This window comes from Actinia tenebrosa, unplaced genomic scaffold (genome assembly GCF_029948245.1).
Source record: "Actinia tenebrosa isolate PJP-AT-01 unplaced genomic scaffold, QUT_ActTen_1.0 PGA_scaffold1__47_contigs__length_23844297, whole genome shotgun sequence".
Taxonomy (NCBI): Eukaryota; Metazoa; Cnidaria; class Anthozoa; order Actiniaria; family Actiniidae; genus Actinia; species Actinia tenebrosa.
The window spans coordinates 23,056,132-23,079,834 of NW_028292578.1; the positions used below are offsets into that span (position 1 = coordinate 23,056,132).

The window sequence follows — 23,703 nt, forward strand, 5'->3', positions numbered from 1 at the left end:
AGATCCCTGTGCAACCTATGTAGATGCTTTCACTGTGAATTGGTCCCAGTTCACTACCAGTTATATGTTTCCACCATTCTGTTTAATCAGTAGATGTCTCCAAAAAAATATTTTTGGAAAAAGCAACAGTGACCATCATAGTACCTCTGTGGACCACACAAGCTTGGTTTACAAGGCTTCTAAGTCTCCTGATCCATCGGCCCAGAATGTTCCTTGTCACCAGGAAAGTGCTTTGCCATCCAGTTCATGGAGATGTTCATCCGCTGAGCCGCAAACTGCAACTCATGGCATGCAAGGTATCAGGCAACAGTTCATTGAATGCAGCATTTCTGAGGACATTACCAATGTCCTCATGTCCTCATGGAGACCAAGTACACAGAAGCAATATGATGTTCACATCAGGAGGTGGGGTGAATTTTGTCTACAGAGGAAAGTTGATTCATTGCGCCCAAATATCAATGACGTGTTAGAGTTTCTGCACAGTTTACACATCAAAGAGCTATCCTATTCCACAATTAATACAGCACGTTCGGCTTTGTCGAACTATTTAATGGGTTTTGAATTTCCTGGTACTCACTACACAATTACTGATCACCCCTTTGTTGTACGCTATTTGAAGGGAGTGTTTAATTTTGTCAAACCTACTCCTCGTTATCAGGAGATTTGGGATGTCAACCCAGTACTGAAATACATAGAGCTATTGTCGCCGTTGGAGAAACTTTCATTAAAGGAACTCACATTCAAACTAGTTATTTTGCTAGCACTCACATCTGGACAAAGATGTCAGACATTATCATTTCTCGATATTGATGATATGAAAGAGAATGCAGATTATTATTAGTTCTACATACGGGATCATGTCAAGCAAGACAGACCGGGAAAGATTTTTGCATCGTTTATTGTTAAGAAGTACATTAAACAGGAACTCTGTGTTTATTCCACTCTTCGACACTATCTTGAAGTGACAAAGAGTGTACGTAATGAAGGCAATTCACGACTGCTCATATCCTACGTGAAGCCTTATCGACCAGTTAGTACTAGTACTATAGGTCGATGGATTAAAACTGTCCTCCAAGCAAGTGGTGTTGATACAACAAAGTTCAAGGCTCACAGCACCAGAGCAGCTGCTACATCCAAAGCAAGCCAGATGATTCCGACTGATGAAATATTGAAGCACATAGGATGGTCTCAAGTTTCAACTTTCCAGACATTCTATGATAAACCTGTGCTTACTGATTTTGCTGCAGCGGTATTAAGATAAATTGTTATTGTCATAATAAAGTTTTGTTTTGTTTGTCAATAGTGGTTGTGTCCACAATAATTGCTTTAAAGTCTCATGTTAACCGGAAGTGACGTCACCGTGATTTGGTAGAATTGAAAAATTAAACGAGCCTTACCTGTAAGGTGAAGTTTGATTGTGATTCTACCAAATCCAAGGTGACGCGCTGAGGGTTAACATGCCCTCCCTTAGAGTTATTCTGTTTTCCCACCCGTGCTTTTTACCCGTTTTTTCTCTATATCGTGTCCACAACATTTAAAAATCTGAGCATCCACGGCAGCACGTGTGCATCTCATGTTAACCCTCAGCGCGTCACCTTGGATTTGGTAGAATCACAATCAAACTTCACCTTACAGGTAAGGCTCGTTTAATTTTTCAATTCTTTATTATATGGATTGCCTAAGAACTCTTTAAGGAAACTCCAGCTCGTCCAAAATTCAGCTGCTCGACTTGTTTCCTTATCGCGTCGTCAAGACCATATCACGCCAATCCTCTATGATCTGCACTGGCAGTGCCTGTTGAACAGCGCATCATTTCAAAATACTTTTAATAACCTTCAAAGCCCTTCATGGATCTGCGCCCTCATATCTTTCTGACTTGATCTGCCCTTATATCCCTTCTCGCTCTCTGAGATCATCTTCGTCTAACACTCTTGTTAAAAAGACCTACAATCTTAAAACCTATGTTCTGAGAACCTTTTCTTTTGCTGCCCCTCATCTCTGGAATTCATTGTCTCCAGAGAAGACAGTGTGATTCTCTTTCTTCTTTCAAAACCTTTCTTCATATAAAAACAATGCTCTTTAAGATGCCTTTTTATAAATATAAGTATTGGCAGGGATTGTTTCTATAAAAAAAGATAGTTGTTTGCATCTTATCAAATATGTTCTTAATATTAAATTCTTACTTTCCTTGATGACTGTTTTTGATCTGTGTACATAAAGTTTATATTGAAATTTTATATGCAATATGTAGTATGAAATGTAATATTTTGAAATGAAATGAAGTGTAATGAATGAAATGTATATTATTGTATTTTTAGATAAGTTTAATGATCAATCTAAACTAATATTTTTAATAAATTTGATTTAAGCTTCAAATATAAACCTACTTTTCAGTTTTACCCAAATTTCTTTTCTTATGATCAATATATCGTAAAGCGTTGTTGAAGCCAGGCGATATTGACGCTATATAAAATACTCTTTATTATTATTATTATTATTATTATTATTATTATCAGCAGTAAACACGTTTGAATGCTAATTAGGTAAGCTAGATAGGGCGTAATTTCGTAACCTACCAGCATGACAGGATTAATAATATATACAATCACTTAAAACCAATTATTAATGTTCTTAAGATGCAGTTTAAATACTTGGAATGTTTGAAATGTCCTTAAGATGTGATTAATTTGAATGTTCTTGCAATGTTCACTGTGCAGCTTAATACCGCTTTCTGCATTCTGAGTAATACATCTTTGTATCTTACTCCAAAGATATTCTTCATCTCAGGCTCCATCTCTTTAGACCATCCTCCAAGAGCGTCCAAAATGAGGTTCACTTGCAAGATCGTGTATCCTGGGTGTTGTTTTGTGAGCTCAAGTCTAAGTGCTCCATACTTCTTCGTCTTCTCTTTGTCTTTCTTTTCTCGGTTGTTAACCCACGGACAGCTCATTTCCACCATGAGTACTTTCTTGTTATTGTGATCGATGAAACGCGCGTCCACACGGTTAGATCGTACATACATGTGGTCAGCATATACAGGTACATCCCAGTATGCTTCAGCGTCAGTTGATTTGTAGAGTGGTTTGGGTTTGACCTCAGAAAACCATGGGGGTGTACTATCAGCCAGTTTGAGATCTCTTAGCATCTCAAAGAAAAACACTTTCAAAGCAGCGTTGTGTCTATCCAGGTACTTGGACTGTGCAAGAGACGGACATCCAGCCAGTACATGTGCCAGACATTCGGAACCCTCGCCGCACATCCTGCATGTGACATTATTCTTGTCTGTTGTTCCCGTCTTGTAGGCGGAGTAGACTCTCGTTGGGGTTAGCTGTTCGTACAATTCCATAATGCCTGCAACACAATGGGTAGGAGCGCTTACCCACTTGTTAAGCCATGCAAAGCAGCCTTCATGACTTAATTGATCATCCTGCCATCTTGCTTTCAGTAGACTTCCTTGCCAATGTTGATCTTAGGAAAGCTCAACATATGGTAAAGTCTAATGCACCTGAAGCTATGGATGGAAATCGTAAGAAAGGCTACATGGAAGTTATGAAGGAACTATGGGACCAGCATGGATACGAACATCTCGCGATACCTCGGAAGAATCTACTTATTATTATTATTATTATTATTATTATTATTATTATTATTATTATTATTATTATTATTATTATTATTATAATACTGAACATTTTGACATAAAGAAACTAGACTGTTTGCTTAATAATGGGTTCTCCGAGTCGGACGTGTCTACTGAAGTTACCGCTTATGTTCCGAGAACTGTCGTTTGATATCTATAGTGAAAATCATTTATTGGGAAGCTAATCGAGGGGGAAGCTAAGAGGTACTTTTGTGGACAGCAATCTACAAACCAATAGATCCCCCTCTAAGGAAAATCACCCCAAATTGACAAACATCAGAAGAATGAGACGAAGAAGAAGAGGGTATTACTTTGAAAACATCCAACGTTTGTCTATACATTGTAACATTAACATCATCCAAGACACTGACAAAGTCTATAGAGGCTTTGCACCATCACGTGATGGCAGCCATAACAGGAGGCAGGAACAATTGAATCTTGTCTAGTCTGATTTAGTAATGATGAAAAGGTAAATTATACACCGTGAAAAGATGAAAAAACTTACTGACGTTTCGGACGCTAGTCCTTCGTCGGAGTAAAAGAGAAAGAAGTGGTAGAAAGGAGTGTATATATGATAGAATAAGACAAAAGAAACCAATGAGAGCAAGGTAGGCAAGGAAACAAAAACAAACAATCAAAAGACAAAAGAAAAGGTTAGTTGAAAATAAAGCGTTCATTAATCCCGTTGGGACTAAGAGTGCCCAATAGGTGAATAAGCCGCATTTCTTTGGTCTTGCGACAATCATTGTTGCCGTTAAGCAAAGAAAGACCGAAAACAATGAAGTCAGAAAGAGAATGGTTAGCTAGATTAAAATGGCGGGAAACTGGTTTGGTGGGATCGTTATTGCGAATATCATAAAGATGATTGCAAATGCGATCACCAAGACGGCGGCCAGTCTCGCCCACATACAAAAGATTACAGCGGGTACATTTAATACAATATACAACATTAGAAGTGGTACAAACAAAATGGTCAGTGATTTTAACAGTTGATTTAGGACCGACAACAGAAGTGTGAGAGACTATGTTTCTTTCGGTGATCGGTATTATCGGCAGATAAACGGTGTTGCTATGGGTACTAAGATGGGCCCTAGTTATGCCAATTTGTTTGTTGGTTATATCGAAAACCTTGTTTTTCAACAATATACTGGACCTAAACCTGAGTTTTTTGGACGGTATATTGATGATTGTATTGGTGCTACTTCTTGTTCGCGTAATGACTTAGATTCTTTCATCTCTTTTGTTAACTCTTTTCACCCTGCCTTAGACTTTACGTGGGAGGTTAGTGAAACATCAGTCACTTTCCTTGACATCTTGCTTAGTGTTAATGACGACCGTCTTAGCACTAGTGTCCATTACAAACCTACTGACTCTCATTCTTATTTACTCTACTCGTCTTCTCATCCTAAGCACACTCTTAACGCTATTCCGTTCTCGCAATTTCTTCGTCTTCGTCGTTTGTGTAGTGATGATCTTGATTTTTCTGTTAAATGTTCTGAGATGCGTTCCTTCTTCCTTAAGCGTAATTATCCTGCTCATGTTATTGATCGCGCCATTCGTAAAGTTTCTACTATTGATCGTACCACCGCTCTCACTCCTCACACTCGTCCCTCTAATGACCGCATTCCTTTCACTCTTACGTATCATCCTATTAACATTTCCATTAAACCCATTGTTAACCGCAACTTTTCTCTGCTTGACTCTGATACTCGCACTTCTGCTATTTTCAACAACCGCCCTCTCTTTTCCTATAAACGTGATCGTAATCTCCGTTCTTTCTTGGTCAAGGGAGTTCTTCCCTCTAACAAAGAACCTGGTACTTTTCGCTGTTCTCGTAAACGTTGTTATACTTGTCCTCACATAGTCTCTCACACTTCTGTTGTCGGTCCTAAATCAACTGTTAAAATCACTGACCATTTTGTTTGTACCACTTCTAATGTTGTATATTGTATTAAATGTACCCGCTGTAATCTTTTGTATGTGGGCGAGACTGGCCGCCGTTTTGGTGATCGCATTTGCAATCATCTTTATGATATTCGCAATAACGATCCCACCAAACCAGTTTCCCGCCATTTTAATCTAGCTAACCATTCTCTTTCTGACTTCATTGTTTTCGGTCTTTCTTTGCTTAACGGCAACAATGATTGTCGCAAGACCAAAGAAATGCGGCTTATTCACCTATTGGGCACTCTTAGTCCCAACGGGATTAATGAACGCTTTATTTTCAACTAACCTTTTCTTTTGTCTTTTGATTGTTTGTTTTTGTTTCCTTGCCTACCTTGCTCTCATTGGTTTCTTTTGTCTTATTCTATCATATATACACTCCTTTCTACCACTTCTTTCTCTTTTACTCCGACGAAGGACTAGCGTCCGAAACGTCAGTAAGTTTTTTCATCTTTTCACGGTGTATAATTTACCTTTTCATCATTACTGTTTCATTAGAAACACCGACGCAGCTCACACTAGTTTTTAGCTAGTTATATCTTTTTATTACTAGTCTGATTTACATGAGAAAGAATTCAGTTTCCTAGGGGAAAAAGACTATTGTCGTGCCATCACGTGATGGTGCAGCCTCTATACGGATTTCTTAATTCTTATTTCATTTTAAACAATATTTAAATATTAAACAAAATCCATTAGACGTTCATTCCCAATCACTCTAAAACTACTAGAGTTTTACTTTAAAATCTTGGGCATTAAAAGCGTTTTCCTTCATTGTGGGTCACAGTATATTTCATAACTTATTCAAATTTATGCATTATTCATAAAATGTTGAAAATGGGTCATTTTTGGCATGGACTATTACCCACGGTTTTGATGGATTTTTGGTGTTTTTCATGCCTTTTTAACATTCATGAATTTTGAAAATTATACCATGAACCATGGTTTTATGGCCTGGTCCAAAAAAAGGTAAATATAAAAGGCAACATTGGTTATATATGGCTTCATTTTTGGTCCCCAATAACAAAAATAAAATTACAAAGGAACCGTTTCTAGCTTCATTTTTCGTTTCTTAACAAACAAGGTAAGAATACGACGGAACATTTGTTATACATAGTTTTACTATTTTTGGTCACCCAATAACCAAGGTAAGAATACAAGGGAACCTTGGTTATTTAGCTTCATTTTTGAATACCCAATAACCAAGGTAAAAATGTGATGTAACTATGCTTATCTTCTTTTGTCGTTCCTCAAAAACCAAGGTAAAAATACAAAAGAACATTAATTATTTAGCTTCATTTTTCGTTCCTCAACAAGGTAAGAATACGAAGGAACCTCGTTTATTTAATTTCATTTTTCATTCCTCAATTACCAAGGAATGAATACAAGGGAAAATGATTGGTTATTTCGTTATTTCAAAAAGACGACCATGGTTATTTGAGCTTCATTTTTGGCATCGAAATAACCAAGGTAAGAAAAAAGACGACCATGGTTATTTGAGCTTCATTTTTGGCATCGAAATAACCAAGGTAAGAAAAAAGACGACCATGGTTATTTGAGCTTCATTTTTGGCATCGAAATAACCAAGGTAAGAAAAAGACGCCCATGGTTATTTTAGCTTCATTGTAATCAAGATAAGAAAGATGAGAACCTTGGTTATTTGAGCTTCATTTTTGTTGGGTGTCTCTAGACCCTGGACCTAGGCCATGGCCCTACCTATGGCCCTATCTATGGCCTACCTTTATTTCTTATAAATTCTCCGAAATATCAATCTTTTTCACAGTATTTATTGCCAGAAATCCTTTGAAAGAATCTTAGCTGACAATGGCAGCCCGACAGCTATCTTGTTAGCACGGCAGGAGCCCAAACTTCTATTGTAACTAATATTGGGCTTCCTGTGCATTTATTTGAGCCAGTAGTTTTGATGAGTCAGCAGATTTGTCTTTCTTGACTTTTGGAGCAAGAGGTGAGTTCACTGTTTATATTTCATTGTTTATATTTCTCTTTTGGTATAAACTGCAATTAAAGTAATGTGATATTGATCTCTTTTTTAGTAAAGAGTATATTCATTATATGATATTGCGTGATTGCCTGTGATATATTCAGGATTTATTCATTTATAAGTTTTGTTCCAAAAATGAAAAAAACAAGTTACTGTCAACTTTCATGTTGGGTTCTCAGGTCAAACTGTTTATGCCTGCATTTTGAAACTAAAAATTGATTGTCTGATAGTTTGTTTGGCGCTAAAGGGGAGGTTTATAAATATAAGATACAACACTACTTTTATATGAATATATCAAATTACTTCTTTTGACATTTTACAGAGATGCATCATTCACACAACCCAAACACTCTATTTTTAACAAGAAATCCATAAATACGTTTATACATAATAAAATAAATCACAAACAGTCAAGATGGGTGCTGCTAAAAAATGCATATTTGCAATAGAATTTTGGGTTTCCTGTGGTCCTAAAAAAAGCTGCCGGGCTGCCATTGTCGGCTAATGTTCATTCAGAGGGCTTCTGAAAATAAATACTGTAAAAAAGATTGATATTTCAATGAAATTAAGGAAAACGAAGGTAGGCCATAGATAGGGCCATGGGCTTTATTCACGCGGCAGCCATGTTGAATTGAACAATAGATTCCACCACGCGTAGCCTCAAATTCAAGTGCTTGAGAATTAATTTATGCTGGGGAAACAAAGGTTTTTATTCTCATGAGAATAAACATGGCCGCCGTGTGATATAGGCCCATAGGTTGGTTTTCGGCACACCCACTACTACTACTACTACTTTTACTATACTACTTCTATTAATAATAAATTACACTGTAATAAAACCTATACTTTATACCTACATGCACATACATGTGTGAAGTTTTATAATATGAGAACTTTCAAAACATCACAAGTATCTATAACTTCCGAATTGTACATGTGGGATTTTTTGTTTATTATAATTTGGGTTCGGCTTCGCCGGGTTCGGTGTTGTATACGAGTAGAGTTGTTTGTTGGTTCTCTCCTGTGCTTTGAGGGTTTTCCGGGTTCTCCAGTTTTCCTCCCTCCGCAAAAATCAACTCCTAAATTCCAGTTCGATCACGGAATGAGGGCCACAGGTTTGTTAGCCACTGGCTATTAAGTACTACCCTCGTGAAAAAAGGAAGTTTTTTTTAATTATAATACACTCAACAAAATTGAGCAACTTAATTGTGACTCTACAGAGTACAATTTGGGATTTAATTGTACTCCTCGTCCAATGAGAATCAAGTAATTTTGTTGAGTTTATTGTTATAAAATATACTTTTTTTCCAGGTTCTAAATTGTCCTTCTTTTTTTAGTTTATGCAGCACAATGTGATGATTCTGGGTAAGTCTGCTTTAATAATATAAAATGATGTAATAATATAATGGGAATGTGTACTTCCATAAATTATCCATACTCCCCTTACCCCCATGGAGGAATTTTTTTCAGACCCCCTCCCCAAAAATCAGGAAAATTTATTAAGTTCTCTGAGCCTCTAATATGCTTACCACCTCTGAAAAAAATCCCTGGAAGGCTTTCCTAGAGAAATTGTTTTGGGGGACAAAAAAGTAGGCCATCTTTTCTTATGCCAAAAAAAATCATCCATTGTTTTGTCTCCCAGAACCATTCCTCTTGGGATTCAGTGCAAGGTGTATATAGGTTATATAGGCTTTACATCATCACCAGTTATTACAGGAGAAACAATAGAATCTGGTTTGATCTGATTTACATGAGAAAGAATTAAGTCTCACAGGGGAAAATGATTATTTTGCTGCCATCATGTGATGGTGCAAAGCCTCTCTATAAGATTCTTATAGAGATTTTATTGTGGAGTTGTTAATGTTAAGGAATTAAACTTTCCTAAAAAAAATTTTTCACATACATTTTATTTTCATCATAACAAGTTCGACATAACCTAAGGCGTCTCTTATACATCCACCTTTGGAAATTTGATCAATGGAAGTAAGGAAACCCAGAAGTCTTGGGTTCTGTTGTTTGGGTATGTTGTTTGGGGACGGGACGATGGGAAGAAGACTATTCGCCATTTTCCATACATTGGTTCACTGTTCAAATACAAAGCACTTAGTCAAGGCTGTAAGGTTCAAATTTGAATAACACTTTGAAAATACCTTGGCGCCTTGCTTTAGTGCTTTACATGTTTGACCAGTAAATTAGTTTAAAAAGAAGGTTATTTGAAGTGCACTTCTTGGGGTCTTTTGTTTGCAGTCAAACTATTTTTGATGTACGCCACCAACCAACAATCCTCATGGGAATAAAGGTTTTTCAAGGTCTCTACACTGGTCCAGTTTATCACTTGTGTCTTGCCATCGTTGACTGAGAGTTTTGACAATATAGTTGATGTCATTTGCAGAGTCTTCTTCAAGTGGCTGGGTGTAGCTGCTTGGTCAAAGTGTTGATCTTGTCTATGTGGCGTTGCTTGATGTCACGTTCTTCGCATTTGACCTGTGATGTAACAAGAATGAATATTATGGTTAGTTTTTTTAGTTTTTGGTTGATGCTTTCTCCACTTTTATAGATTTTAATTATTTGTTTAATTGTTTGTCTTTTCTTTGTGTTGTTGTTTGTCCTTGTCATTTTGGTCTTTCTGTTTGTTTGTGTTTGTATATTTGATTGTTTGTGTTGATTTGCTTTTCCTTGTTTTTGTTTTGTTTCTTTTTAGTTTGTTTGTATTTATTTGATTCTGTGTTTTTGTTTTTGTTTGTCCTTGTTTGTGTTTTATTTTTGTTTGTATTTATGTTTTTTTTTTGCTTCTTTGTTTGTGTTTTTGTTTCAGTCTCTTTGCATTGTCTGTTTCATCGTTTCATTCCCCAAAAAATTGTGAAAATGGGATATCATCTTAGCCTATGCTATAGGGTTATTTAGCCATTGTTTGCTAGCATGCCTCAAACCAATGATCAATGAAACACTTGAGTCGTCTGTTAGCCGCTATCATTTATTTTGAGGAATAAAGTTCAACCCAGTTGACCAAAAGGAGAGTGAATTGACTCCAATTAATTTGTCTGGGCTGTTTTGGTATTCATGTTATATTTTCCTTCATGCTAACACGACTCACAAAAGCCTTTCTTTGGCTGAGAGATATTTCTTGAGGTAAAATTTCCCTATGTATTGAACTGGAAAAGGACCAAAATGGATTTTTTTGGGAAAAAATGGAAAGATTGAATTATGATATTGGACACATTAAAATGAACTATCATTGCATCACATAATGATTACAAAGTATTTTTTGTTATTTTACAAAAGATTGCAAACCTTTTTATAACAATTAAATAGCACAAAAACTAAATAGCAGTAAAGACATTTATTTTATTTCATTATTATGGTATATGGTTGCACTCTACTTTTAAATTATGCCTGAGGCCGGAAAAGACAAGCGATGGACTTTGGAGAAAGGTGAGAGGAGTGGGGATAAACCTTAATAGGGTGTGGTGGGGATAAACCTTAATAGGGTGTGGTGGGGATAAACCTCAATAGAGTGAGGTGGGGATAAACCTCAATAGAGTGAGGTGGGGATGAACCTCTATAGGGTGAGGTGGGGATAAACCTATAATGAATTCAGAGTATACTGAGGGACTGGGTCTATAATGTATTCAATCAAGTATTAATGTATTCAGAGTATGCTGAGGGACTGGGCCTATAATGTGTTCAATCAAGTTTATACTGCTACTCACACTAACCTTCACAGTGACTGTCATTTACGTCATCAGCGCACTCCCATAAAATCTGCAGAAAGCCATCATCTAATATCCTTACCCACAACCTTCAGCAAGAGAACAGCTAACTGATAAATGGCAACAAGGTTAGACTCTGTCAGGTTAATTGGCAATTTTTTGCACTGTCTGACGATGATTCCCAGCCTGGTAGGGCAACTTCAGTTAGCACTGATAGGGCCTTGTGGGATCACTCTTCGTCTGGCCCCTACCCTTCGACCTGTCCGGCATGGGTGACCCTAACAAGAGTACATGACTCCCGCCGGCATAGCTCTAGGGGTCATTGGGACACACAAACTGCCTCACCACGATAAGGTGGTGATCCCGATCGAGACAGGGGTTAAGGACCTCATGGGTGGTATCAAGTGTGTTCCATTTTTCTGGTGTACAAATAATAAATGATAAGAGTATTGTGTAGTTCCAAAAAATATCCATACTCCCCTCACAGAGGAATTTTTTTAAGACACCCCCTACCCCCTGGAAATTCCAATTTTCTTCCATATACAACAGTCTGTAATTTTTGTTCTTTCTCTAACCCCCTACCCTTCGGAAATTCCAAATTCCTCTGTGGGGTGGGTATGATATTTTCTTTATTCACATGATTAATGATCATGATCATGCATAAATAAGTAACTAAAATTACATATATAAGTTTATAAGCTTACTAAGCAATGGGCAAGCAAGTTTAGGACTAATACTTCCTGGACAAAAAATGTGTTTTTCCTAAGTTATGTTTTTGTTTACCCAAAAATATGAAATACAGTATCATTTAAAAAATACATATGCACCTTTTGCTGTTCATTAACAGAAAATGTACATTCATTTGCGCCAATAGTTGTATCAATAACGTGTAATGTACTTTCATCAACACCACAAGTAACATCATTAGCGCGGATCAACTTTCAATAACGATAATTGAATATGCGTGTACATTCTTTCTCTTATTGTTCATTCGAATCATGCAAATGTTTGTCGAACCACGCTATAGAATATAACGTTGACCCTCATGATTGTCCAAGCGCGTTATTGATTGTCAATGATTATGCTAATAGCACTAATGAATTTTCACTTTTGGGTAAATGATTGTCCATAAATGCAATTGTATGTCTTTTGGTGTTATTGAAGTTGAATTTCGCGCACAAGAAAATACATTCCGCGCATATGAATGTACAAACGCGCTATTGATTGTCCATTGATGCCTATGAATGTACACGCATATTCAATTATCGTTATTGAAAGTTGATCCGCGCTAATGATGTTACTTGTGGTGTTGATGAAAGTACATTACACGTTATTGATACAACTATTGGCGCAAATGAATGTACATTTTCTGTTAATGAACGGCAAAAGGTGTAATACCCAATATGATACCGTACCTTTTACGTAATTGTCAACACTTTAAACATACTTTTTACCTCTTATTTACGTTCCATTTACGTCCCATTTAAGTCTTTAAACTTTCATTTCTTGCTAAAGAAATTAAACTTTTGCGATGCCATTTTGAATCACACAGGAAGCCCGACATGACCACAGGAAGCCCGACATGACCACAGGAAGCCCGACATGACAACAGGAAGCCCGACACGACCACACGAAGCCCAAAATTAAGATTGACCCATAATGTTTGATTAAGATTATTATATCTCTCTATTCTCAAGCCAAACTTACAAATATAGCATATAATAAGCAACAGATAGTCTACAGAAAATATAAAGTCCCTACTAATAGTCCATTAAGACGAATAGCCCAATAAGACGAATAGCCCAATAAGACGAATAGCCCAATAAGACGATATAGCCCAATAAGACGATATAGCCCAATAAGACGAATAGCCCAATAAGACGAATAGCCCAATAAGACGATATAGCCCAATAAGACGATATAGCCCAATAAGACGAATAGCCCAATAAGACGAATAGCCCAATAAGATGAATCGCGCAATAAGGTGATGAATGGCCCAATAAGATGACGAATAGCCCAATAAGATGATAAATAGCCCAATAAGATGATGAATAGCCCAATAAGATGATGAATAGCCCAACAAAATGATGAATAGCCCAATAAGATGATGAATAGCCCAATAAGATGATGAATAGCCCAATAAGATGATGAATAGCCCAATAAGATGATGAATAGCCCAATGAGATGATGAATAGCCCAATAAGATGAATCGCGCAATAAGATGATGAATAGCCCAATAAGATGACGAATAGCCCAATAAGATGACGAATAGCCCAATAAGATGAGCAATAGCCCAATAAGATGAGCAATAGCCCAATAAGATGAGGAATAGCCCAATAAGATGATGAATAGCCCAATAAGATGAAGAATAGCCCAATAAGATGATGAATAGCCCAATAAGATGATGAATAGCCCAATAAGATGATGAATAGCCCAATAAGATGATGAATAGCCCAATAAGATGATGAATAGCCCAATAAGATGATGAATAGCCCAATGAGATGATGAATAGCCCAATAAGATGAATCGCGCAATAAGATGATGAATAGCCCAATAAGATGACGAATAGCCCAATAAGATGACGAATAGCCCAATAAGATGACGAATAGCCCAATGAGATGACGAATAGCCCAATGAGATGAGCAATAGCCCAATAAGATGACGAATAGCCCAATAAGATGATGAATAGCCCAATAAGATGAAGAATAGCCCAATAAGATGAAGAATAGCCCAATAAGATGAATAGCCCAATGAGATGATGAATAGCCCAATAAGATGATGAATAGCCCAATAAGATGATGAATAGCCCAATAAGATGATGAATAGCCCAATAAGATGATGAATAGCCCAATAAGATGATGAATAGCCCAACAAAATGATGAATAGCCCAATAAGATGATGAATAGCCCAATAAGATGATGAATAGCCCAATAAGATGATGAATAGCCCAATGAGATGATGAATAGCCCAATAAGATGAATCGCGCAATAAGATGATGAATAGCCCAATAAGATGACGAATAGCCCAATAAGATGATGAATAGCCCAATGAGATGATGAATAGCCCAATAAGATGAATCGCGCAATAAGATGATGAATAGCCCAATAAGATGACGAATAGCCCAATAAGATGATGAATAGCCCAATAAGATGACGAATAGCCCAATGAGATGAGCAATAGCCCAATAAGATGATGAATAGCCCAATAAGATGATGAATAGCCCAATGAGATGATGAATAGCCCAATAAGATGAATCGCGCAATAAGATGATGAATAGCCCAATAAGATGACGAATAGCCCAATAAGATGATGAATAGCCCAATAAGATGACGAATAGCCCAATAAGATGACGAATAGCCCAATGAGATGAGCAATAGCCCAATGAGATGACGAATAGCCCAATAAGATGACGAATAGCCCAATGAGATGAGCAATAGCCCAATAAGATGATGAATAGCCAAATAAGATGATGAATAGCCCAATAAGATGATGAATAGCCCAATAAGATGATGAATAGCCCAATAAGATGAGCAATAGCCCAATAAGATGATGAATAGCCCAATGAGATGGCCTATAGCCCATGGTTTCCAAGTATCCTTCAAATGTAATTTATTTTTTTAAAATTCTAACAAAGATATGTTAAGAATGAACAATGCAAGATGAATAAAATGAAAATGAAAATTATTTTCTCCTGGAATGAATTTTTTTCTCAGGATAAATGGAAAGTTTTTGATTAAAACAGTAAGAATTTGAAAAATATGTAGAGTTTAAAACCAAGTAAGTAAGCGAGTATCACCAAAAAAAGCTAGAGCAAGATTTCAAATCATTTTCTTGTTAAGCTTCGTAGGTTTTCAAGGAACACATCTGGCGTCAATATGAAATCAGACCCTGTGAAAAATAATTGAGTGATCAGTGATAGAGGTATTGGATAGATGGGACGAGTGGATGGAGTGGATGGATGGAATATGGGGCGGTCTGGTCGATTGGATGGATGGGAAGATGGGTAGAGTGGATGGATGGGATAGATGGGTTGAGTGAATGGATGGGTAAAGTGGATGGACGGGATAGATGGGTTGAGTGGATGGATGGAAAGAGTGGATGGACGGGATAGATGGGTCGAGTGGATGGAAGGGTAAAGTGGTGGACGGGATAGATGGGTCAAGTGGATGGAAGGGTAGAGTGGTGGACGGGATAGAAGGGTCGAGTGGATGGAAGGGTAAAGTGGTGGACGGGATAGATGGGTCGGGTGGATGGAAGGGTAGAGTGGTGGACGGGATAGAAGGGTCGAGTGGATGGAAGGGTAAAGTGGTGGACGGGATAGATGGGTCAAGTGGATGGAAGGGTAGAGTGGTGGACGGGATAGATGGGTCGAGTGGATAGATACAGGCAATGAGATGAACCAGGAGTTATTGCAAACGTCCATGAAAGTATCATACCAATGAGTATCTCCCATTCACTATTCGAGGCAGCTACCTGAAAAATAAATAATTAAATTGCGTTACCACTAACCTTATGGCACATGTCACGTAAGATACGCAAAATGTTACGTAAAATATGTCACGAATCAATCAAAACGCTTTATTGCAACTTTTCATTTTACTCCCGCAATCACAGTATGTTTTTCAATCTTGCGATAAATAAACTTATTTTATTCACTTTCGAGTAGAGTTTGTTAGATCTCTCTCCCTTGATTAGTCGTGCTCTGACTTAGATCAGCCCAGAGGTTGTTTCAGGGTTCAATCTGTGAGTAAGCTGTGAGTAAGCTGTGCCCTGACTTAGATCAGCCCAGAGGTTGTTTCAGGGTTTAATCTGTGAGTTAGCCATGCCCTGACTTAGATCAGCCCAGAGGTTGTTTCAGGGTTTGATCTGTGAGTTAGCCATGCCCTTACTCAGATTAGCCCAGGAATTTACACACATTTTACCTCGTAGGCCGCTCTGGTTTCTGAGTAGCTAACTCCACCCATGATGAAGACAACTAGGCGTGGCACATCACGTGTCTCGGTAGATGCCTTTCGAATCAAAACCACAGTCAATAAGAATTCACACACAACAAGCTAAGCTACTAATTCTTGGGCTGTGGTGGTAGCGTAATTATGAAATGGCTGCAGCACTGTGACGTAATAAGAGGCATATAAAAATGTTGATAAACTGACCTTTTCTAACTTGGCTGGTGTTGCCCGCCGTGCGCTGGAAAGGAATAAAAAAATAAAGGGTTATTTTAGGGGTAAACGTAAAGCTAATTAGCATGTAGCGTGCAAGGGATGAATATTGGAGAGTAATGATAAAAGGTTTTAAACTACTTTACCTTACAACAGGAGATGGTGCTGAAGAGTATTAAACAAGAGTGGGTTAGTTGCTATGCCATCATCGATATAGACCAAATGCAAAACTCGCACCGATGTGAGGCTTAAGTTGTGAGGCTTAAGTTGTGAGGCTTAATCTGGCATGATTCAAAAGTCTCGAATCACGCCAGATCCCTTTGCTCACAACTTAAGCCTCATGTCGTTGCGAGTTTTGCATTTGGTCTATATCCACTAGATCCTAGGAATACGTTGTGTTGATGATGGTAGTGGTGATGGTAGTGGTGATGGATGTGGTGAGGATTGTGGTGATGGACTGTGGTGAGGATGTGGTGATGGATGTGGTGATCTGATTGGTGATGGTATTGTGTTGATGGATGTGGTTGCTGGATGTGGTGATGGATGTCGGTGATGGGATGTGGTGATGGATGTGGTCTGATGGATGTGGTGATGAGATTGTGTTGCGGATGTGGTTGATGGATTGTTGTTGATGGATGTGGTGATGGTGTGTTGATGATGTGGTGATGGATGTGGTGATGGATGCTGGTGATGGACTTGGATTGGTGATGGATGTGGTGAATGGATTTGTGGTGATGGTAGTGCGTGAGATGTGGGATGGTGTGTTGTGTGGATGTGGTGATGGTTTGAGTGGTGCTTTGGCTGTGCGTGCCTTGGCTGGTGGGGTGCTGGGCTGGTGGGTGCTGGCTGTGGTGGCTGTTGGTGCTGGATGGCTGGATTTGGTGCTGAGCTGTGGTGCTGGCTGGTGTGCTGGCTGTGGGTGCTGGCATTTATGGTGCCTGGATGTGTGCTGTCGTTAGTGCTGGCTGTGGTGCTGGCTGTTGGTCTGGCTGTGGTGCTGGCTGTGGGCTGGCTGTGGTGCTGGCTGTGGTGATGGCTGCTCTGTGCTGGCATGTGGTGCGGCCGGGGTGCTTTGCTCCTGCTGCTGGTCCATGGTGTGCCTTTGAAGGGCTGCTGCCGCTCGCGCTGCTGTTGCTGGTGCTGATGCTTGCTGATCTGGTCCTGGATCCTGCCTGCCTGCTCTGACTGGTGCTGCTGCTGATGGTGATGATGATGATGATAATAGGTAATGGGTGATGTCCTGCCTGCTGATGCTAGGTGATGACCGCTGATTTGTGATGATGCTGATGATGATCAGGATGATGGTAATGGTAATGAATGATGCTGATGATGGTGATGATGCTGATGGTGATGATGATACATGGTCCCAATGATGCATGATTGATGCTGATGTGATTGATGCTGTGGTGATGCCACGATGATATGACTGAATGTCCCTGGCCTGCCTGGCTGCTGCTGAATGCGTGATGATGCTGATGATGAAATGGTCAGTGCTAATGAATGATGATGGATGAGTGCTGAGCTGATGGTGATGATGGGTAATGGTAATGAATGATGCTGATGATGGTGCCAATCTTGATTGTGCTGCCCTCCTGTCTGTGGATGATGATGATGATGTGATGATGCTGATAGGTGATGCCTTTTATTAATGGTAAGGGTAATGAATGATGATGATGGTGATGATGCTGCTGATGGTGATGATTGATGATGACAATGGTAATGGTAATGAAATGATGATGATGGTGATGATGCTGATGCTGATGATGATAATGGTAATGGTAATGAATGATGGTGATGGTGATGATGCTGATGATGATAATGGTAATGGTAATGAATGATGATGATGATGGTGATGATGCTGATGGTGATGATGATAATGGTAATGGTAATGAATGATGATGAGGGTGAAGATGAATGTGATTGTAATGGTGATGATGATGGTTATGATGATGATGGTAATAATGACAATGACAGTGATGGTGATAATTATGATGCTGATGTTGGTGATTTTAGTGGCGTGAGTTGATGATAATGGATTAAAGTAATGATGATGGTTATTATGATAATGAAAATGCTCGTGGCGGGGCTGATAAAGATAATACCCTTCTAATAATGATCAATCAATTTCTCATTTTCTTTACCTGATAGATCGATGGATCGTTTTATCAAGTAAGGATACAGTCTATCACTTAGTCTGCCTTCAGTTACATCCTAACGACAGAGAAAACAAATTTCATTTTAGCACAAGTATAAGCATCGCAATACAACATATGAAGAGACTCACTAGCTATACTAGAAGATAAAGGGGACATTAGTAATAAGATGCTTCTATAGTTACCTCTATCAAGTCCTTAACATAGGGTACCCATCGAGATGTTAAGTAGAAGGTCTCCGTACGCTGTTTACGTTTGACTCGAACCTTTCTAGAGCAAGTCTAATAAGATATATTATGAGATGTTAGTAATACAGGGATATGTTTTTAGTAATAAATAACAACATATTGACAAGACAAATATACCTCTAGAGTGATTGGAATACCAAGATGGACCATGTTCAATATGGCTGTTCTTTAGGGGAAAAGAAAAATGATAAGCAAGTACAAAGGAGGGCTGCATGAAGGTAGGGTGTGTAGGTAGGAACGTAGGTGGACAGGGTAGGTAGGTAGGTGGGTAGGTGGGTAGGTGGGTAGGTGGGTAGGTAGGTAGAAGGGTAGGTATCACCAACTAACCGGTCTGCCGTAGTTATCTCAGCATGTTCACAAAGTTTGTTGAAATTTTCCTCACTGATGCCTACATTGAAAAGTAAAATTAACAAGGTCCTCAGACAAAGAGGAACGGCTGACGAAAGAGATTAACATCATATAAAAGGGCAGACATACCGTTCCTTAACAATATGTACAGTAAGATGACCCTGACTCTATTATTTGTGCTGTGGAACAAATGATTGGTTCATGAAACAGAACGATCGATAATTCTACTTTTACAGGTATGACAGATAACTGTTTGATATAACGTAACATTAGTATAACGTGCCTTACACATGTTCTTTGATGGGATCTCCCTCTTTGTCGCCATCTTTGTCATCATTATCATCACTACTTACCTCACTTTAGGGTCCAGTAATATTGGCATAATATGCCTGACAACCGGTTCTTTAAGGGGTTCTCCCTCTTTGTCCTCGCCTGTTGCTAAATCCTACCAAGAATAAATGACAAAAGACAATAAACGATGAATGGGTTCTAAATTTAGAACTTTGTAATAAATAAAGAAGTAAATGGGAAAGAGACTAATATCGACTGCTAAGAAACAGCCAGCTTACCTGTTCCACCCTACACAGCTTTTCCACTATTTCCTTGTATAGATTCATACAGTTTTCAGCAATTGTGAAGTGAGCTAAAAACTAAATAAATCAGAAAATATAGTGATATATTGATTATATAAAGAAAGAAGAGATATCGAAAAGAAATTCAGAATATGTTAGCTGCATGTGGTTGTTACCTTTCGGACTTGTCTTTGGTATTCTGGCGCTTTCTTCAGAAGACTCTGTAAATCCTTCAACTAAACAATAAAATGAGAAAATTGGAAGGAAGGATTAATGGATGAATGTATGGGAATGAAAGATGGATGGATTGGTAAATGGAAGTGGTAAGTGGATGGGTAGATGGAAGTCGACTGGGATGATAGATGGATAAATGGATCGTTGGTCGGGTGAGTAGATGGTTGAATGGAAGGATGATAAAATGGATGGATTGGTGGATCCTTTAATAGATGGATCACAGAGGGATAGCTTGTTAGAAAAATACCTTATCATCAGACACGGGAAGTCTCTCCTGATCAGAAAATGTTTTAATTTCTTCTGGAACTTTTCTAAAATTTGAAGTCAAAAATATAAATCAAGTTTGATTCCAAAGTTGTCTTACATGTTTTCAAGGGAGATGTACTCGGCCCCACGCGTGTTCAAGTTGTTATTTTACCTTGTGACGTCAGCGATGTGCAAGTGACGAAGTTTTACCCAGAATTCATCATCCTCTGAAAACCGGAAATGAAAAGATGAACGAGACATAATGGAATGGGAATATGTGGAAAAGATATGACAATGATACCATCAAGTATTGCTTCTTTATAATCTTCTGCCTGAGACTCTGTACTGCATCTGAAAATAGGAAAGACTTTATCCATTCATTCATTCATTCATCCATCCATCCATCCATCCATCCATCCATCCATCCATCCATTCATCCATCCATCCATCCATCCATCCATCCATCCATCCATCCATCCATCCATCCATCCATCCATTCATTCATTCATTCATTCATGTATCCGTCCGTCGGTTCGTCCGTCGGTCCGTCCGTCGGTCCGTCCGTCGGTCCGTCCGTCGGTCCGTCCATCGTTCCGTCCGTCGGTCCGTCCGTCCGTTCAGACCGGTCGGTTGGTCGGGTATATACTCACTGGTATTTGAAGACATCGTTTTGGATATCCAGCAAATCGTAAGCCATGGCCTATCAACAACCAGCAACAAATGTTAGATCAATATTTCTCAAAAGAGAGCTTTTCTTTCAAGCAACAATTTCCCACTAATTCACATACCTGATAGGTTAGTTCGTGTAGTAATGGCGACACCGGATCAAAACCTCTGGAAATGATACCAAAACAAATAGACAAGATACATACGGACGTGTTGTTAAGAAGAGCGCGCAGGGGCTTATCTATCCAAGAGGGTAATCCAAATGCTTTCTATACCAATTATTAGCAATAATTCGTATGACATACTCCTTTACCTATCGAGTAAGAGTAACTGTGACTTGCTCTTCTGTGGGCTACCCTGATGAAGGGAAATTAGTATTATAAACGAAGATATGTTTACTAACAATAGAAACATTTATAATAGAGCCAGTAGAGGAGTGGACAGACAGACAGGAACCCAGAGATGCTGGGGCTAAAAACGAAGGGGGGTTGGGTAGAGACATAAAGTCTTAGCTCCCCTCCCACTCGTGTTCATGCATACTAGACTACTATATTTTACAATCTAACTCCCCTCTTACTTCGCAACTACTTACTTCACCCATTGCTGGATCATCTAACTTGTAAATATCAAGTTTGTCCTTCAAAAATCGAGCGAACTCACCAAGCCTGGAGCTCTCACTGCAAAACAAAACCACAAAGAAATTAACGATAAACTGGTTTATCGTTTATTATTTTCAACAGTGTCCCGCATGAAACTGTTAGAAACTGCTTGTGCATCACACTACCTACTCTACTGCTTGAGCGTGATATCACTTGTTTGCGTCACACCACCCGTTGCACTGCTTGTGCGTAACACTGTTTGCTTTACTGCTTGTGTAACAATACTTACTGTCTGTATCTAACACTAGGGTATTCTCCAAGACTTGCGCATAACGTCGCTAGCTGTTCGGCCATTTTCTATAAAATTGATTTCACCATGACGTTTAGTAATAAGTATTAAAGTACTATAATATATAAAGTGCGTTCTGAAGCAATTCTTACACTTCACCTAGGGGATAGGGGGTGGGGGGTAGGTGGAAACCTAGTTGAAGTTCTTTTTGTTGGTCACGTGAATGAATAATACTAACACCTTGCAAGTCACATTACCTCCATGTTATCAATGCGGTCCGCGTTACGCACAGTCGTGCTATAAAACTTCTTGAACGCCCATGGACAATCCAGAGAAAAAACCTGAAAATAAGGTTTAAAACCATAAGAATTAATTGATAGACTTACAGCGGTATCCGTAGCTGTAATATGCGCACGCACCTGCTTTTCTCGAGGAACGAATGCTATGTCAATCTCCTTCAGGGTTTTCACATCTGAAAGTTTTAGATAGCCTGATTTATTGTTATATTTCGTTTTGAGCATTGTGATTGGTGGATTTTTGTGCATTTTGATTGGTTAACAGAAACAATCAATCGAATATCAAGATAATGTAAGGGTTTGTGAGTAATTGGCAGATACTAGAAACTTACATGGTCGAATCATTCTAAGAGGCGCGAGTAAGTGATCGGGACAAACTGAAATGGGAAAAAAAATATGATAAGACAACACAAATGGGGGGAGGTAACGAAAGCAAAAAAGAACTAGAGGAAAAAAACCAACATACATTGAAAAATCGAAAGATCAAAAGGGAGTAAGATTGCGAAGAAAACTAACGAACGAACCAACGAACAAATAGACGAACAAACGAACAAAAGCAAACAAAAAGAAAAATAAATGAATCAAACAATCAATAAATGATCACATGCATCTATACGACTACCTTCTGTGAAGAAGATATGAGCTACTTTGTAACGAAGTGGACGTCCTTCTTCAAAGTCTGCCACGATTCTCTGGATAGACTTAGCAGAAAAATAAGCAATAAAAGTAGGACTGTAAAAGCATCATTTTTTTAGATGAAAGAGCAGACGGACAGACAGACAGACAGACAGACAGACAGGCAGTCAGACGGACGGACTTTGAAAGAATGTATGAATAAATTGGTAGATAGATGGGTGGGCGGGAGGTAGATAGATAATTAGATGGGTGGATGGATAAGCGGATATTGGCCGATATGGTGGGAGGGTGGATAGATGAATGGATGGATGAATGGATTGATGAAATGCCAAAAATTATTAAGTATAAAAGAGCATAAATTAATATTTATCAAACCTACCATTTCATCTGGAGTCAGTATATAGACAGCTTCAAGCATTTGAATGGGTTGTCTATGTCTCTCTAGATTTTCTACGACTATATTAAAAACATCTTTAAGAATATTTGTACTAGTGAATGAAGAACTATCAATGAACTATATAAATTGATTTTAGGCGTGATGTTTTCTCATAGACCAAATCAAGTGTCATTCCCTTGAGCACTACTATTTAAGCTTAAGTAATATCTATATTATTTTCTCTCGTTCAAATGTCGCTCAAGCAAAATAATCTTAGCTCGTTCAAAAGAACTTTGAAGTAAAAAAAAAAAAAAAAAAAAAAAAATCAGTCTTTTGGATTTTTAACAATAAAATATCACAAATTTTTGTTTAATTTTCCATTTCGTTATTCTCAACTTACTTGTTACTCCATTGTCTATTATTTCATGCATCTTCATACACGAAGATATAATCTTTTTACCCAAATAATCTAAAACCAGCACCTTCAAGACAGTAAAAAAACAAGTGCTAATAGTATCTGAAATTTAGAGTAGTTACAAACTATGATATAAATTCTTTACTTCCACTCGCCCCTTCTTTGTAAGTGGA

At 38.3% G+C, this 23,703-nt stretch overlaps 1 protein-coding gene, 1 long non-coding RNA gene and 1 pseudogene across 3 annotated transcripts; all 3 read right to left on the minus strand.

The window, feature by feature from the left end:
- Positions 1–2,509: 2,509 nt before the first annotated feature.
- On the minus strand, positions 2,510–3,449 carry LOC116305588 (uncharacterized). The gene has a single exon (XM_031715527.2). It carries the CDS (start codon positions 3,344–3,346, stop codon positions 2,672–2,674), a length of 675 nt encoding a protein of 224 aa, XP_031571387.2. The 5' UTR covers positions 3,347–3,449; the 3' UTR covers positions 2,510–2,671.
- A 6,023-nt stretch (positions 3,450–9,472) lies between these two features.
- LOC116303683 (uncharacterized) lies at positions 9,473–11,817 on the minus strand. The gene is made up of 2 exons (XR_004197982.2): positions 11,300–11,817; positions 9,473–10,067 (listed from the first exon to the last, which is right to left on the minus strand). It is a non-coding gene; the product is annotated as an uncharacterized LOC116303683 (long non-coding RNA).
- A 3,236-nt stretch (positions 11,818–15,053) lies between these two features.
- LOC148910131 (syntaxin-binding protein 1-like) lies at positions 15,054–22,328 on the minus strand (annotated as a pseudogene). The gene is made up of 23 exons (XR_016120332.1): positions 22,227–22,328; positions 22,065–22,148; positions 21,808–21,875; positions 21,512–21,596; positions 21,233–21,276; positions 21,042–21,087; positions 20,900–20,953; positions 20,555–20,585; positions 20,426–20,480; positions 20,255–20,318; positions 19,950–20,009; positions 19,771–19,851; positions 19,555–19,646; positions 19,331–19,380; positions 19,181–19,241; positions 18,971–19,019; positions 18,791–18,886; positions 18,594–18,663; positions 16,599–16,617; positions 16,447–16,480; positions 16,216–16,302; positions 15,730–15,766; positions 15,054–15,181 (listed from the first exon to the last, which is right to left on the minus strand). The product of XR_016120332.1 is annotated as a syntaxin-binding protein 1-like (transcript).
- Between the last annotated feature and the right edge of the window lie 1,375 nt (positions 22,329–23,703).

Bases quoted from the DNA above. Each gene is read 5' to 3' on its own strand.
- LOC116305588 (XM_031715527.2), bottom strand. From the start codon at position 3,346: ATGGAATTGTACGAACAGCTAACCCCAACGAGAGTCTACTCCGCCTAC.